Source organism: Apodemus sylvaticus, chromosome X (assembly GCF_947179515.1).
Source record: "Apodemus sylvaticus chromosome X, mApoSyl1.1, whole genome shotgun sequence".
NCBI classification, from domain to species: Eukaryota; Metazoa; Chordata; class Mammalia; order Rodentia; family Muridae; genus Apodemus; species Apodemus sylvaticus.
Genome location: NC_067495.1, coordinates 91591842 through 91610695, shown reverse-complemented (window position 1 = coordinate 91610695; position 18854 = coordinate 91591842). Strand labels below are relative to the sequence as shown.

The window sequence follows — 18854 nt, the reverse complement described above, 5'->3', positions numbered from 1 at the left end:
GTCTTTTTAGTGTCACTGTCTCTTTAAGAGAAATATATTTTTGCGTAATTCTTAAGCGTTCTAGAACCCTCCAATACCACGTGACAAAACTCGACGCCATTTTAGCCCCCCAGCAGACTCCCCCGAGGTTCAGTGGGCCATGGAGCGCGATGAGGAAGCACCCGTTGAAGGAGCTCCGGCTGAGGGGGCTCTCACTGAGGTGAAACCCCCCGATATTCCTGAAGCTCCCTCAACAGATGTTTCAACTTCAGAAGAAACGGGCTCCAAAGAGCCCCAAGTTCCTGTCAGCCTTGGTGCTGAAAGTGCCTGGGACAAGCCTGACACCGGAGGGGCTCAAGGCCTCGTGATTCCTGGTCCCAGTAGGCCCGAGCCCCAGGGGCCCCGCCAGGGCTCTGCTCGCGGCCGAGGTCTTGTGAAGGCAATGAGAAGTGAGTGGTTTTTGACTTATTTCTACAAAAGGGAACTTGTTAGTGTCAAAAGGTCCTCTGAGGTGTGACACCTATGGGGGCAAGGTAGGGCGGCAGCCTGGCCTGGCTGACAGAAAGTAATGGCTGACCTTGCTGAGAAGGGCCTGGACCTGACCTTAGGCCTAGGGCAGCGGTGAGGGGCGGGCGGGGGGGGGGGGCGGGATGGGACGGGGAGAAATGGGTGACGTGATGGGGACGATGACACCCCCGCGGCACTGTTGGTGGCAGTTTGGGGCCTTGGCAGGGTGGCGGGTTAGTCACACCACAAACGGAGGGACCCGTGAGCCTCGTGAGGTCGAAAAGCCCTCTGAGGCGCGGCCGCTGCACGGAAGGTGCAGGCGGAAGCCTGGCCTATGTCAGAGCTTTAATGGCCGGCCGGCCTGGCTGAGGAGGTTTCAGCAATGGCTAGTCAGTTTGGGGCCTGGGGGGACTGCAGGGGTGTGGAGATGAAGCGGCAGGAACGCAGGGGGGCACGGGGAGGGACAGTGGTAGCGGGGGCGGGACGGAGATGGATGGGGTGACAGGGACGGCCACAGGCTCTCTGGTGGCAGTTTGGGGCCTAGGGGACCCTCGCGGCACGGCTGGTGGCGGTTTGGGGCCTAGGGGACCCTCGCGGCACGGCTGGTGGCGGTTTGGGGCCTGGGGGACCCTCGCGGCACGGCTGGTGGCGGTTTGGGGCCTGGGGGACCCTCGCGGCACGGCTGGTGGCAGTTTGGGGCCTAGGGGACCCTCGCGGCACGGCTGGTGGCGGTTTGGGGCCTGGGGGACCCTCGCGGCACGGCTGGTGGCAGTTTGGGGCCTAGGGGACCCTCGCGGCACGGCTGGTGGCGGTTTGGGGCCTGGGGGACCCTCGCGGCACGGCTGGTGGCAGTTTGGGGCCTTGGCAGGGTGGCGGGTTAGTCACACCACAAACGGAGGGACCCGTGAGCCTCGTGAGGTTGAAAAGCCCTCTGAGGCGCGGCCGCTGCACGGAAGGCGCAGGCGAAAGCCTGGCCTATGTCAGAGCCTTAACGGCCGGCCTGGCTGAGGAGGCCTCTCTGAGGAGGGCTCAGCAATGGCTACTCAGTTTGGGGCCTGGGGCGTGTAGTGTTTAATATCTAGCGAGGTAGCCTCGCCAAGCGACAGGTTCTCAGGAGGATTGAACATGTGCTGTGCCATCTTGTTTCTGTGCGTTGGCTCCCGCCCCAGGTCCCTCAGGTGGACTCAGGTCCCACTCCCCTCTGCTCCCTGAGTCTGTAGCTGGGGTGTGAGGACGCCCTAGCGGGCCTCTCCCGCTGGTCCCAGCCCTGTTACAGCAGGGGAGCACTGGAGCTGGCTGCGCAGACTCGCAGTCAGGCACCGGCAAGCCAGCTCATAGCCTGGAGCCTACACACATGGCCTGGAGGCTTCGAGGCCCCGAACCCTATGATTGACTGATGGCCTTCGGGAGGCGGGACAAGGGGCGGGGCCTGGGCATCCACTGCCTGAAAAGCCGGGCTCTCTCTGATGCTCCGACCTCTCTGCGATTCCCAAACTCCCTGAGTTAGGATCTCAGCCAGCAGAGATGTCCAAGCAAGAGTCCTGGCCACCAGCAGCAGGTGAGTCGGAGGAGGACTATCAGGCCCGAGGAATGCCGGGCGATGGTGTCTCCAGAGCATCTTGCCTCGGCCAGGTCCACCAACCCGGAGGTGTGAAAACTCCCGTGGCTTTCCCGAGTATATTTTCAGCACAAATGAACAAAAGCGGGAGGATCGGAACTTTTCCATTGGGTCCCCCCCCCAAAAAAAAGAGGGAACCGGTCAGTCTCCAAAGGGCAGTACATGACTGGGCGCTTTAAAATAAAAATGTGCGACCAAGTTTGCCTTGCCTGGAGCAAGGGCCTTTGGGCTCTCTGGCTACACGATTGCAATTGTCCTGCTGAAGGGAGATAAGCCAGAAGTGAGCCGTGGACAGAGATTCTGTTCATTTAATTAGGCATCCGGGAGTGCCTCATGGAATTTTCAAAAACAAATTAAGAAAAATGAATATTTCTGGGGGATGGAAGTAGATTAATTTTCTTTAACATATAGTCCTTTCCTGTTTTTTTTTAACCTATTAAAAAACCCTTCTTGGCAAGGCTTCCCCCCCCTTAAACCTTTTTAATGGGGCTATTAACAAGGAGATACTTTAAAATCGTTTGAGTTCATAAAGTTTTTATTAACAAGGAGATACTTTAAAATGGTTTGAATTCATAAAGTATTCTGTAAAAGACGAGTTGCCAAAAAGGCATTAAGATAAAGCCCTAATCTTAGTTCAGCTGAGAAGCTAAGACAGGATAGAGCTGATAAAATGGTGCTTATGGGACTTTCGGGGAGTGGGGGGCTAGAAAAGGGGAAATCATTTGAAATGTAAATAAAAAAATATATCGAATAAAAAAAAAAGAAATAAAAAAATGGTGCTTAGCAGCTCGTCCCTTACATTCTGTGTTTGTATTCCCGGTCTTATAATGTATTTTCTGTTTTCTCTGATTAACTGGTATATTCAGCCCCAAGGGTTATTTTATTTACTTTATACTTTTAAATTTTGCCCAAGTATGTATTGATTGTGCAAAGATGTTTCATTGACATTTTCATATTGCATCAGCAGGGTAGCTCTTGAGCTACCTGTGCACGCATGCCTGCAGGCACAGACATACACACACACACACACACACACATACACACACAATCTCTTGCACACATGGCCTAGATGCTTCGAGGCCACAGTTTGACTTGCAGTCTCAGAGAGTCACACACTCTTATGTTTATTTTTCATTGTTTATATGCATGCATATATATAAAAACAAAGAGAAATATAAAAAATAATGCATTCTCTAGCCCCTTACTGGGTGTCTTTTTATTTTTGTACTCTCTATACTTACTAATAGCTTCTAACATTATACTAAAGGATTGTTTTTTTAAAGTATTTTTATTAATTGAGCATTCTGCATAATGTACTTTGATAACATTCATACACCTCCCCCCAAAACTCTAAAGCATATGCACATTTTCTTCAATGAGAATCATGGGTAAAGTTCTTATATAGTGTTATCAGTACTACCAGAGATGATCAGTAGCGTAAGCAAGAGTTTTTAATGACCTGTTTGTTTTGTGTTTTTATAAACTCAAAAACAAGCCATGAATGTAAGACATGATGAATCTCATGAAATGGAGGAACAGTTTATATTGCGTCTGCCTCCGGTGAGTAACTCTTATATCTCAGAATACTTATCTTCAGTGCAAAAGTATAGTACTGCATAGAAAACATTTGTATTTCAGGCTATAAAAGATCAGAATATTTTATAGAAATCATATTCTATCAAGCAATTCTATTATAGTACATACTCTTCTCACAATATTTCTTTCTTCCTGTATATACCATCAATTATGTGCATTAATTCCTTGTCAAAACAACTATGACAATTATGGATCATCCAGTCCCTTGCTATAAACATTAACAACTAATTTTCTGCACAGACAAGGTAAGACTGTTCTAAAATTCTTTCTGTCACCTCAGAGGAGGTGGTTGGAGGGATTACCACTATTGTCCCCTGCATATTCATTACCAAGCAAGGTTCTCAAACTCATTTCAATATTATGCTTGAGTCTCTTTTCCCATTAATAACCATGTTCCAGTATTATTTCATTTATGAGGCTATGATAGAGATGGTCAGGAAGCTGTTATCAATTACAGTTAATTAATATAGCTAGTAAACCATAGCTAAGCCTTTCTAATGAAAGGATAGCAGTAAGAAGTAGAACTGAAAAGCTGGGAGAAAGCACTGTAGTTCCTGAAAGATAATGTTAAATTTGAATTGACTGCATTTAGCCTGACTTATACGGTGCATGGTCTTTTATGGTACATAGCATAATTAATATTTGGGAAATGTAAAGTTTTGTTTAAGGGAAGACTTGCCTCGAAATGTTTATTCTATTAGTAATCACTTAAACAATCTTTCTGATTTTTAATTTACCACCCTTTTAGGAACAAGCTTATGCTGTCAGGAAAATTATACATTCTAGAAATGCTGCCTCGAAGGATAAACTAAAAATTGGCTTTTCTTGTAAGTAGTTAATATTAATTCAAAATATATTAAACAGTAATGTGCTACAGATTGCTATGTGCCAGACACTGTACTATGCATTAGAATTCTGAAAAAGAACAGAGTATGTTATAGTTCCAACCTTTAGACTTCACACATATCCAATGTTAAATGTGAGAGCTTTTTAAAAAATTAAATATTTACTTAACATCCATATTTCAGCTTTCTTTCCTCCTCTTCTCCCAGTCCCTTTATCTCACCTCTTCCCTCCCCTCCCTCTCCTCCCTTTCTCTTCAGGTAAGGAGATATCCCATAGATATCAGCCCACCTTGGCATATCAAATTGCAATAAGACTAGGTGCATCTTCTCCTATTTGAGGCTAGACAAGGCTTTTTTTTTAAAGGATTATATTTAAATGAATGAAATTTGCTTTTGGTGATAAGAAGAAAACAGTTGCTGTCTTTTTCACCTTTGCTACCAGTAGGAAGAAATTTACTGCCGGGCAGTGATGGCGCACGCCTTTAGTCCCAGCACATGGGAGGCAGAGGCAGGTGGATTTCTGAGTTTGAGGCCAGCCTGGTCTACAAAGTGAGTTCCAGGACAGCCAGGGCTATAAAGAGAAACCCTGTCTTGGAAAAACTAAAAACAAAAACAAAAAAGAAATGTACTTTTTAACTAGTAACATACAATATGGACAAACAAGCTATAGATACTCTCTTCTTTTTCTAGAAGTTACTAACTAAATACTGCTTTGTAACTTGTCTCATCTAAGTTCATTATTCAAATTCTTGGACATCAAAGAGTCCACTGAAATGTCAATATTTTCTCTACTTTCCTTTAGCTGATGGACACCATGCAGTTGTTCAAGTAGAAGATGTTTCACTGTCTGCTAAACTGGTTAATTTGCCTTGTGTTATCGGAAGCCTGAAAACTGTTGATAGAAAAACATTTTATAAGACTGCGGATATTTCTCAGGTATGATTTTGTGAGATAGGGTCTCATATTAGCCTTAAACTCAGTATGTAGAGTATGACTTTAAACTTATGATCATTTAGTCTTCAAGTACCAAATGTTAGGATTACATGCATGCCTTTCTGCACTCTTAGGTTGTAATGAGAATCAAACCTAGGGCTTTGTGCATGCTAGACAAGCACTCTACCAACTGAGTGATAACCCCAGATGCACAAAATCTTGTTTTGCTTTGCTTTTTTAGTGCTCATGCATGCTAGGTAAGTGTTCTATCTGCCATTAAGCTATGTCACCACCACTGGTTTCTTAACCTTCTAGTTCTCATAACTTTTGTGGAAATTCTCTGCCACTATTCCTACTATATGGTAAATGTTCTGTTTGGTATCTGTTACTTAACTTTTCATTTCTTTACTTTTACAGACTCCTGCTCCCTATTTGCCATTTATAATGACTCTCATTAATTTAAAAATAGGAATGGCTAAGGTCTTTTTCTGCACTTTCTACTAGAGCAGTATGTTAACTGAAGAAAAATCGTGTCTTACTCATCATCTCTGCTGGTGTTTCTGATTTCCCCTCTAATCAAAATGCTAAAATATATGCATTTCATACTATGCCTTCTGCAGTGGTAAACTCTAGGTAAAAGTCGGATCTATATATGCTGTAGGGAGTGAGGGAGAGAAGAGGGAGTGGGAAGGAGGAGAGGATGGGCAAGGGATGTATTAAAGAGAATCTGAATGTATATAGTATAGTACTTGGCTTTGGGAAAGGTTAGGAGACTTCTGTGCTCCAGATTTATGGTGGTATGATCATGTTTTATCACTAACCTGTATTTGGGCAATAATCAAATTACTTGTCTTTGCTTAATGTAGATGCTTGTATGCAGTCCTGAAGGTGAGCCTCATTCTTCTCCTGAAGAACCAGTTATCTCTACTGGTCCTACTGTAACTGGACATATTGAAGGGAAGGCTGAGAAAAAAAAATATAACTGGAAGCACGGCAGTAAGTCACTAGTCCGTTGCTCATTCTGGCTGACTGCATTGATCTCTTGCATTGCAAGTCCCTGGGAACCAGGGACCTCTTGCCTGGTTCATTAACCTCTTATTTATTTTTTTTAAAGAAGTCATTCTATTAGTAGGACATAGTTCTTTATGGAATTCATGTAAATAAAAGAGAGTGTTCAGTTATAGAGTATGTTTCATCATGTTTTTATTTTAGTTACTCCGCCACTTAAGAATGTCAGAAAGAAAAGGTTCCGGAAAACCACAAAAAAGGTTAGTCTCATGCCATTTACATTTCTGCAGGGTGGATTAGAGGAAGACTCTGAGAGGAAAAGAAAGGGAGCAAATCGTTTGGGGATTCATTGATTCATTTATATGTTCAATAAACAGCTCTTACCAGATGTGGTAATACCTACTTATAATCTCAGCACTTGAGAGGCCAAAGGAGGATTGTGAGTTTAAGGCAATCGTAGGCTATAGAATAAGACCCTGTCTCAAAAATTTTTTAAAAATTTAAAAATATGCAAAATCCACAACATTATGACCTAGCAGTTGGGACAGGAGCAGTGAATGAAAAGAGATCCAGTGTGTTAGGTCACAGGCTCATTGCTAAGGGTTAGAAGAATTGTGAACTTGACATTTCAGCTCATGCTTTCAGTTTAAAGTCTTAAAGATTTAAAGCCAGGCATGGTGGTTCCCAACACTAGGGAGACAGGGGCAGGCAAATCTCTGTAAGTTCAAGGCCAGCCTGGTCTACAAAGAGAATTGCAGGACATCTAGGACTGTTACACAGATAAACCCTGTCTCAAACATAAATCTTAATCTCTCTAAGACAAATCGTATTTTAAAATATATTTTAGATTTTCATTCATTTTACTTAATGCATACAGATATTTTGCCTGGTTGCACATATGTGTCCTGCATGTCCTGGAACTTGAGTTAAGGGTAGTTGTGAGCTACCATAAATGGTTGTTGGGAATTGAACCCGGGTCCTTTGTAAGAACCACAAGTGCCCTTAACCACTGACCCATCTCTATAGAGGGGGTTTTTACAATCCCCAAGTGGACTGTTTTTAAAACAAAACAAAACTCTTCACTTGGGGGTTTGTAAAAATGTTTTTTGAGGCAGGACCTTTCTCATTTAGTCCAGGTTGACTTTGAACTTGCTGTGTGGTCACAGAGACTTTAGCTTCCTCTACCACCTCTCAAGTGCTGGGATTACAGGCATGCACCACTCTACCTTGTTTTACATGTCATTAAGGATTAATCCCAGAGTCTCGTGGATGTTAACCAAGTCCCTTACCAACTGATGCATGTCTCTTGCCAAACATTAGCTTTTATTTACATTGATTTAGTGTGCACACACATGCATGCATGCGTGAGACAAATGGGGGTCACAGAACAACTTTTGAGAATCTGTTCTAAGTATCAAACTCAGGTCATCATTGATAGCAAGCATCTTGTTTTTCTTTTTCTTTTCTTTTTCTTCTTCTTTTCTTCTTCTTCTTCTTTTTTTTTTTTTTTTTTGGATTTGGTTTTTTTGAGACAGAGTTTTTCTCTATAGCCCTGGCTGTCATGGAACTCACTCTGTAGACCAGGCTGACCTCAAACTCAGAAATCTGCCTCCCAGGGTGCTAGTATTACAGGCTACCACCCAGTGATAGCAAGCATCTTAATGCTGAGCCACCTCACTAACCACACACATTTTTACTTTTATGGGAAACTGCCATGCTGTTTTCAGAGGAAATATCACTTTATATTCCTGCCAATAATATATGAGTGGCCCAAATTCTCCACCTCCTCTGCCTGCATTAGGTTTTGCCATTATTTTATTTTATTTGTTCTGATAATTGTGAAGTAATATTTTTTATTTTATTGTTGTATTTTCACTGTATGCGCATAGTTTACTAATACCTTCACACAGTTGATAGCTTGAATTTTTAGTCCTCTTTACAAGATCTTTCATACAACAAGACATTTAGTTTTGATGAGACTTAATTTATTGATGTTTTTAAGTATCCTGCCTTTTTTTTTTTTTTTTGCTAAATCTAAGGAGTCTTTGTTTATCTGAGATACTGAAGATTTTCTCATTCATTTTTCAAAGATTTTACATTTTAAATTTATGCCTGAAATCTGTATTTCAGATATAGGAAAGCATGAGTTTTTATTCAAGATTTTCCTTCTGTTCTTTTCCTCTACCCTATCCCCCTCCTCTTCCTCCTATTCCTTGGGAATATATGTATGATAATGCTTATGGGTTACTTATTCTTTTCACTAATCCATGCATCCCTCTCTCCATGGATACTGCAATGTGGTAAGTCTTGAAATTGGAAGGTTGATTGCCACCACTTCATTTTGTTTCAATATTGTTTTAAACACTTTAGAATCTGTATCTTTCCATATGAGTTTTAGAATAAACTTGTATATGTAGACAAAAAACCTTGCTAGAATTCTGAAAGAAAGTGTGTTAAATTTGTAGATCAACTTTTCTAATTTATGTGTTAACTTTGGTTTAATAACCTGTCAGTGAATGAAATGTATTGTCTACTAAATAAAGTAGTTAAGTATAGTTGTAGAGTGCTTTAAGCTTGACTTAAATAGAACAATCAAAATATAACATTGTTCTTTGTTGTGCTTTACTACACAGCTCCCAGATGTCAAACAAATGGAGGAAATCAACTTTAGTGAGGTACAGCATTGGTCATAATCTTCATTGTTTACTTTAATACGATACACACATATATGTTTGCTGGATTTTATTAATCAAGTAATAATTTAATGTTCAATAATAACTAATACATGAAAAGAGAAACAGTTTTGCTAGTGATACCATGAATCACAGACTGCTTTGTCAACCTTATTTTAATTTCAAAAGCCATTCCTTGGAGTTCAGGATTCAACTGACCAACAATTGTTTGAACTAATGGGATTTGTCATCAAAAGCCTTGTTTTATGTTTGTGTCATGCGGAATTAATTACTGTAGTGTAGTTGCTTAAAATTGTATTTAAGGGAGAACATATAAGTAGGATATAGTTTTTGTAGGAACATTTTAATAATAAAGATGGGACAAGGAAGTCTGGGTGTTTGGATTTTAAACCAAATCTTTTATAAGTAATTAATATTGAATTATTGCTCTTTTCTAGTATGAGTCAAGGTAAATAAATAAAACATAAGTAATTGAAATATTTCCCACAGAGTTATAGAAAGATATTATTAAATATCTCAAGTGATTTAATTGTGAAAAATGAACTTCCTGTAAAAAAAGAGATTTTGAGTAGATTCCTCCTCATTAAATAGCACTATTTAAGTAGGACTTGAATTGGACAAGCATCTAACAAGGCCCAATCATTTTAATTCAATAATATATAGGGAAGGGATATTTACATAAAGCAGTGTGCTAAATGACATTACTGGTATTTTCTCCTCCACTTTGCTTCAGTACACTCAATCTCCAAGTGTGGAAAAAGAAGTGAAGAGACTGCTCTGCTCCGATGCTGAAGCCGTCAGTGTCCATATCCTTCATAGCAAATACTTTTCATATAGTCTGTTTCATTGTGTGTACATGTGCTGACAAATTGCACCCCTGGTTAGTGGTATTGCTTTGTTTGTAATGCTGGGGATCAAATTCAGAGTCTTACTATGCATGCCAGGTAAGCCCTGTTCCACTAAGCAGCATGAGCAGTCCTCGCTTCAAGTGTTTGAACACCAGTTTTGATGTTTACAACTTAAGATTTTTGAAATGTGATTTTCTAGCTAGAAATGGTAAATACAGACAACCAAAGTCTATTTATGCATGTAATTTAATATAAGGCAGTTCTTCACACCAGGAATGCAGCTACAATAACCCAGATTTGGCCTAAAGTAAATATTAAAGAGCACTTCCCTTTCTACTGTGTGTTCTCTGCCTCCCGCCTGCTTTTTCCTTGACTGCTCTCCTCTCAGGCTGGGAAGTCGTTGCTGATGATGATACTAAGGAAATAGAAAGTCAAGGGAGCATCCCAACCACTTCAGGAGAACCACATATGGGTGGTGCTAGTTCATCAGGTAATTTATTAAAACAGAGGAGGAGCTTCAGATAGGGTAGGTGTTAACTGTGTGAAAGATCCAATCACAAAAGATGCCTTTGTCCTTCATCCTTACTGGTCCGCCTGTGTTTTGAGGGTTTTAAGTTGGAATTCTAATCTCCTATATACCCTGGTATTCAATTTCCTATGAGCCCTAAGATTCTCTAGGTATTTTGATAATTGAATACATGGATGACTGTTAGTGTCTCATATTCCTTGTCCATATCTTACATAGGGAATGATTTTTCCATAGGAACATAATTTATAAAATTCATTGGTTACCCAGTGAATTTGATGATAAGGTTATGATCATTTGCAGAGTGTCAGATCAGTTCAATTTTCCCTTGTTTAAAATCAATAGACTATGATGTGCTTCGGGAGATGATGGGTGATTCTGGCAGCAACAGTAATGATATGGAAGAGAAGAGTAATAAAGATGATGATGATGATGATGACGACGACGACGATGATGATGATGATGATGACGACGACGATCAAGAGGATGATGATGAAGATGATGGAAATGAAGAAAAAGAGGAGGAGACAGACAATTCGGAAGAGGAATTAGAGAAGGAGCTGCAAGCCAAATTTATTCAATCTAGCTTCCATGAATCAGACCAAGATTACACTTCAATAAGTAAGTCAGAGGGAAAGAAAAAGGAACTGGATAGGGTGGGCAGCAGGATTATATATATGCTCCCTTGGGACATGCATTATGTGCGATGCTTAGTTTTAAGGTCCTAGGACTTGGACTTGATGCATTATTTAAAGTTATATTTATATACAAAAACCCTCTCTCTACCTCTTTCAGTCATGGCAATTCAGAAACTGATTTATATCAAGGAAAAAAGGCTCCAGCAGATTTATAAAAAAGCCCAGCGACAGAAGGATCTCCTTAGGAATGTGGAAAACATGACCCTCAAGGTAAGATCTTTTCAGCTCTCAGACTCCCAATGTCTTCCTTTCACAGCCTCATCTGGGTTTTTACTCATGCTGTCACTATGTAGTTTATTCATGAACCTAAACAACTTCTTAGAAACATTTATTAATGTCTATAAAACATCCCAGTTTTATTTTATCTGAGTAATTTTTAAAATTGAAGCAATTTTAGGGAGAAATGGAACCAGGTACCCTGAGATAATAATGGCCAATGTTGAACAGTTACTATACAGACAGTGCAGACAAGACTTACGGGTTATGGTTTCTGAAATATAGATACTGTCACCATTCCCACTTCATAACAAGTGCAAACTAGTTGGGTGCTGTGGTGCATTTCTTTTATCCCCAGTATTAGGGAAGCAGAGGCAGGTGGATTTCTGAATTTGAGACAAACCTGGTCTATATATAATTTTCATATTAGCCAGGGATACACAGTAAGACCTTGTATCCCCCCAAAAGTAAGGGAAAATAGAATTAAAACTTTAGGAAGAACCACAGTAATTGGCAATATATAGACTAAACCTGTTGTTTATACCAAAATATTCTTGTTTCAGCAAAAAGAACCAAATTACTTAAAATTTTTATCACATGGGCCGAAACAGGAGTCAGTTATTTTATTTTTATGGATACATTTTTCAGAGTTTCACTGAAAGGAAAATCAATTGGTATGTCACATTTGATCCCATCTTGGTGGTAAGGTGATTGTAAAGCAGTAAGAGAATCCTTTGTTAGCTTTCGTTTTGGTGCAGAGCAGCAGTTGTCAAAGGAAAGCAGCCTGACATAGAGATAACCCCATCTTAGCTGTAGTCCTTTAGAATAGCCACAGGTAATATCTATGGATACATTTTGAAAGATTCAAATATTTGGTACTACTGTAGTATATGTATGGTTTACAGATATGTGGCATTGTGTTAGGACTAGTAAGGTTCTCTTCTCATGAGGAGAAATGGGAGAGCAATCTACACTAGATTCCAAGTCTGCTTCTTTAATAAGTCATAGCCAAAGGATGTGTACAACACTAGGAAAGATGTAACATGTAGACATTTCACCCATTTATTATAGGACAAGAAAACATGCTTTAGAGAGTACATAACATAATTTAGGATTGCATGGAGTTAGGTGGTAGTTTTATGCTCCAATTTTCCTAGGAATGTGCTTCCTATAATTGATAGCTTTCTTATCAAATATGTGACAAACTGTGTTCTGTAGTTTTCTTCCCATGAGCTACATCTTTCATCACTGACACAATTTTTTTCAGAGACATTTCCAGAATGTTTTGGGGAAGCTTAACATAATGGAAAAAGAGAAGTGTGAGCAGGTAAGAAGGATATTTTTAAATAAATATTTTTCTATGAAAAGCTCACCTATCTCTAATCTACCTTCAGGCTGTGTGTCTCACAAGAACAGTATACTCTGAGTGAGAAAGCAGGGTAGATCAATATCTTTTTGAAAGTCTGTTCATTCTGTAGTTATTGAATGCCTGTGGAGTGACATGCAAAGTAGGATAGGAAAGGTGGGTTTTAGTCTGATGTGTGTTTGAGGAACTCCTTGTTGAGTATGAAGGAGAAGAGTATGAAGGAGAAGAATCAGATCTAACTTAAGCTTTTATTTTAAAAATTTATTGTGTGTGTGTGTGTGTGTGTGCACACGCGCGCATATGTATTTGGAGGTCATAGGACAACTGGTGGGAATGAGCTGTCTGCATAATATGGGTCCTAAACTTAAACTCAAAATTTAAGACTTATGTAACAAACACTTCTAACTCCTGAGTCATATAGCTGGCCTAAGCCCTAGACATTTTTAATGAGCTTTTGAAATATCTCACAAGGTCCCAGGCCCCAGGCCACACCAGACCTAAAAGTTGATTCAGAACTTATAAGCCACATTTTACTTAACTATTTTCCTGTTGGTAGACATTTGATTTGTTTCTACTCAAGTATTAAAAATAATATTGCAGTTACCATTTAATTGTATTTTAAAGGACTGAGAGAGACTTAGGTCAGTTACAAGGCGATGGAGGAAAACAAAGTATTAAAGGAGACACGCCAGGTTTCTAACTTGAATAACTGTTATTCAAAGCCACAGAAGAATTAAAAATAGGAGGAGAAGGAAGAAATGTGAATTAAGCTAACTTCGGGCGGGAGAGATGACTCAGCCATTATGAGCACTGACTGCTCTTCTAGAGGTCCTGAGTTCAATTCCCAGCAACCACATGGTGGCTCACAACCATCTGTAATGGGATCTGATGCCTTCTTTTTGGGTGTGGACAGCTACAGTATACTCATATACATAAAATAAATAAATCTTGTTTTTGAAAAAAGAAATAAGCTAACTTCACAACACCACATAGATAGTCTACACCATCCCCATCATAGAACAGTGCAGGCAACAACTTTAAAGAGACTGAAATTTATGTTCTGAGGATGGTTGCAGCCGGAGGCTCCTCTGGTACACTTACTACTCATTGTCCCTATTTCTGCAAGGCCAGAGGCACTCTTATATTTTGTGTCTTCCTTCTCAGCAAACCAGATAACTAGTTACAATTCCAAAATTATTGTGGTACCCACTAAACAATCGCTTTCATCCATGCTCAGTAGTTAATATTGAGAACTGTCATTTCCACCACAGAAATGTAGCCATAAGCCTTACTAAAGATTTATTTGGTGCCCAATTTAAGCTAAGTTCTGCAGGGCATTTGAAATGTTTATTGTCTCTGGCTTCAGCTGGAGAAAGTCATGAGAGTTTAGGTATTTTTTTCCCTTTTAATCTTTAAAAAAGAATTTTAAAAGTGTTTTAGTGTACAGAATAGTGAGCTTCAAATGACATTTACATGCACATCCATACACATCAGCATGCCTTGTGCCTCCACTACTGTCCTGCATATGACCTTGATCTCCCATCATTGGGGAGGAGGAGGAAGGAAGCCAAGTACTACTGGGGATTTAAGGGACTGAGGGCTTGTTATTCTCTGTGAGAATTATGAAGGATTTTTGGGAAAAAATAGCATTTGAGTGGGACCCTAAAATATATGTAGGGTTTTAGGAAGGAGGAAGGGAAAAGAGGACATCCTGTGACACTGTAGTATGCACAATAGCTCAGAGGTGGTGAGAACAAGCATAAGATGCAATTTGGGGGTGAGGATCAAAGGGTAGGGAGAAAGGGAATGTATGAGGCAGTAAACCCAAGGAAAGTACATGACATACTTGATCTTTCACGGCCCTCAGCACTATGGATAATGGACATATATCAAGAAAGAAATTAGAAATTAGACATTAGCTGGGTAGTGGTGGCGCACGCCTGGAATCCCAGCACTTGGGAGGCAGAGGCAGGTGGATTTCTGAGTTTGAGGCCAGCCTGGTCTACAGAGTGAGTTCCAGGACAGCCAGGGCTACACAGAGAAATTCTGTCTCAAAAAACCAAATCCCAAAGAAAAGAAAAGAAAAGAAAAGAAAAGAAAGAAAGATTAAAGGTTTGGTATAATGAGCCATCACAGCTTTATTAATTTTTTTTTTTAATTCTGGGAAGGAACTCATTAAGAATTTTTTCTGCCAGCACTACAAAAATATAAGCAGAGTAGCAAGGAAAGTTCAAAACAGAACTCAAAACCAAGAAACTGTAGAAAAGGTTGAGAGATGTCTTCAGAGAACAGTACAAAAGCCCAGGGTGTCAGGGAAGGCACACGTAGGCTTCTAGCCCATTTAGGAAAAAATAGAAGGAAAAAGGAAAGGTTACACTTTGAATTAGCCCAGAAATTAGGCAGGTTTCATCACATTGCATGGCAGTAACTCTGTAAGCAACTATATTGTGTGTGGGAGTGTAATGCAAGCATATTTCATTAAGGGGATAATTATTCCTCCCTTTTTTAACATAGCCCTAGGTGAATTAGCCTTCATGAGGAGTGTTAGCTTTGCTAGGTGATTGACTGACTCGGCTGGATTAATTTTTAAGGGATTAGAATGTAGTAGGATGCTGATTGGTCAGGACTCTGAATTGTTAAATGTCTTGTAACTGGGTAGGAACAGCAAATGCAATTTGGCATTAGCAGTCAGTAAGACATGATTGCAGCCTTGGTCAGCAGTGCTGATTGCAGAGCCTCATTAACTGGACGAAGAAGAACTTAGTATTAAATGTTCAATCATAATGGGAGCATACAGAATACTCTCCCCAAGACTCTGGAGTCCTCATGGACGAAGGGACAAAAGATGTGATAGTCAGAGGGAAGATGGGTTGGTGGGGCTGGGATAGGATACTGACTTCCAGGCAATGACACACTTGTTGCCTTTTTGAAGTCACACTGGCTTTGACCACCTGAGCAAAATTGGGCCTGTTAATAGCTTGTCAGGGAAGGGTCTCACCCATCCCTGAGGATTTATATGTAGATAATATTTGATGGGAGAGGCACACATGCGCTGTAAACTACCCTAATGAAACCCATTGGGTCAAAAAGATGTGAAAACAGAAGTGATGATGGTTGGAAATTGGGAAATTAGCTAGTGAATATGGAGGGGTGTGAGCAATGAGGGCAATGAGAAGGTGGCACATACATATCACATACATTGGGAAAATACTGTAGTGAGACCCATTTGGATATAAGATTAATGTATTCTAGTAAAAAGGTTTAAGCAAGATGGCTTAGCTTTTAAAGACACTTCTAACTGAATCTGACAGCCTGCGTTTGACTCCTGTAGAAATCACACAGTGGAAGGAGAGAACTGACTCCAGCACATTGTCCTCTCTTCCACATGTTTGCCATGGCTTGTGTGCATCCCCTACCCACACCTAAAACAAAAAGCCAAACAACTTCCCCCAAAAATATTTGGCAAAGGCTCATAGGCCTAAACCCTAGAAATAGAATTACAGACAACCAATTTAATTATCTTACTACCATAATACTAACTGGTCAGCCCTCAAAGCATACACATACACACACACACACACACGCGCGCGCGCGCGTGTGTGTGTTTGTGTATGAGAGCAGGCTGCACTTACATATTTAGTAGTGTGTGTGTGTATGTATGTGTGTACATGATATACCTGGGAAGGGTCTGGAAGGAGGAAAGGGAAGGGGTAAATGATGTAATTATAATCACAAAAGTTTTATTATAAATCTTAGTGTGAGTTCATTTTGAGAAAAGACTATTCAGCTTGTTTTATCATCTGACTCTTACAAACTGACTACAATGATAATGCCTTTCTTTTTACCATGAGCTATGACCTCTATTTTTCATAGAAGCCCAGATTCTTAACAGCAAAAGTATTCGGTTTTTGAGCATATTCAATTTTAAGCTTCCCTTTATAAGTCTGGTACACTAAAAGACATGGTCATAGTATTGTGCTTGAGTTCTCTATAGTGTGACTGTTCTTTGGAACATTGTGACACTAAAATGCCAAGTAACAGTTGCTTTGTTGGTCTATATAAATACTACATAAAGTGATACATTTTAAGATTGTAGATACCCTGTTTCCTGTTCTCCTCCTCCGGTTTGTGATCTGAAATGATGAGGACTTGTGTCATGCCGAGAGTTGTTTTTTTTTTTTTTTAATTTGTGTGTCAGTTTATGGTTGACTATTTTTTCAGACAGTTTTCTGAATACTGGCTACATGTCACAACTATAACACCTTCTGGGGAGGCGCTGCAATCCTATGCCTATCTAGGGACTGGTCAGTCTAACTAGAATCCTTTACCTTCTTAACCTATTTTCAGATTTGGGACATTGTCATTGAAAGTTAACTTCATATGAACCAGAGATTTTTAATATCAGAGGCCACATATCAATAATATGTCTGTTCAAAGAATATTTAGATTTATGCTTACAAAAAGAAAGAGCTAAACAATAATAGTAGACCATGTGGGGACCCAGCTCAGGGACCACTGGGATTCAGCACCATCGCAAGTTGAATATTTGGGAGTCCAGACAGGAATACTAGTCACTAACCGTTTTTCCTTTGTTGAACTATCCATTTTAAAAATGGATAGTATGGTTTGAAGTGGAGGAATTAAGATATAAATGTGGATGATTTAGGCAGCCTTAATAACCTTGAAGCAAACTACCTGAGTATTACATTACATCTCAAAAGTCACACAAATGCTTATGGATATTATTTTTTAACCTTTTAAATAATTCTTCAAGTGGGTTTGTACATGCTTTGAAATGGTAAAGAAGGAGTTTGTCATACTTTTGAAATTGTAGTGAAGGATATTTTTTTTTTAAATAAAGTTTGGAATACCAGAAAAAAATGCTCACACAGCTTTTATAATGTTTCTCTGCCTCTCCTTACAGATTTATCACCTTCAGGAACAACTGAAATGTTTCCTGAAGGAATAAGGAAAGCCTCAGCCTGGCACACAAAGTGGATTCCCCTTCCAGATGAAGCTGGGTGGAACCACATACTTCTGTCCCTCTAGTTACTTTATCTTGACCAATTGTTATTTGTTGAATATTTTTCACTAAAGTAAATGTACGGATCCATTTATACAGAAGGAGACATGTAAAGAAGGATGGTGTTTGTTTTTGTCAGCTTGAGATTATATGTCTGTATTTCTTTATCTCTTACTCTGTTGTACCATGAGATCCTTCAGCAGTCTTGGTAGATGGATTAGCCTAGAAAAATGCACAGCTGTTTTACATAAGTTAACTTTTCAAACCCTGTTTTAAGTATTTCTTACAATATAGAAAATGATCAATTGGTCAGCTGGTAACCTCAGCAATGTAAAAGGCACAAGCAGAAGGTCATGTTGAAGACCAGCTTGGGCTACATGTAAGACCCTGTCTCAAAATAAAATAAAATAAAAACATGAAAATGCTTGTGCCCTACCTTTCTCGGGTTAAAGGCTGCTTTCCTGCTACTGATTATTTCTTGCTACTTATTTTTGCTCTATGAGTAGGCATTGAGGGCTGTAGCTGGTGGTTATTCTTTAGCTAAGAGAAAAGTTAGAGCAAAGATATTCCCTTTATTCAAAGTCTTCCCATTGTAACTCCCATAAAAAAAGATTAGTAAATCTAGATTCTTGTAATGCCTATGAAGACTTCCTTAACAACTCTAGATTTCATAAGGGGTTTTAAAAGCTATGTGATTATGGCATGCTTGTGTGTGTGTGCTTTAAGAGAAAATGTTTATTTTAAACAAATGGCTGTGCTTATAATCAAACACAAGTACTGTGCCACTAAGCTAAACCTCCTACCCCCATTGCGCTAGAAGAATCAGGCTCATATTAAAACACAACAGTAAACTCTACCTTGATTCCTTTAGGCTACCAAAACAAAAATATCATTGTTTTCTAAGTAAAACTAATTTATTGCCCTGACTCCTGGTGGATGAGAAATGTAATATTAAGGCATCAACAGACGTGGTCGGACCCCAGACCGACCTGTCATAA

General features: G+C 40.0%; 1 protein-coding gene across 1 annotated transcript; it reads left to right on the top strand.

The window, feature by feature from the left end:
• Positions 1–139: 139 nt before the first annotated feature.
• Taf7l (TATA-box binding protein associated factor 7 like) lies at positions 140–17802 on the top strand. The gene is made up of 13 exons (XM_052171669.1): positions 140–428; positions 3600–3664; positions 4449–4527; positions 5348–5481; positions 6345–6474; positions 6691–6746; positions 9120–9161; positions 9913–9985; positions 10416–10517; positions 10899–11174; positions 11349–11461; positions 12735–12794; positions 17758–17802. Exons 1-13 carry the CDS (start codon positions 140–142, stop codon positions 17800–17802), a joined length of 1464 nt encoding a protein of 487 aa, XP_052027629.1.
• Positions 17803–18854: the final 1052 nt, after the last annotated feature.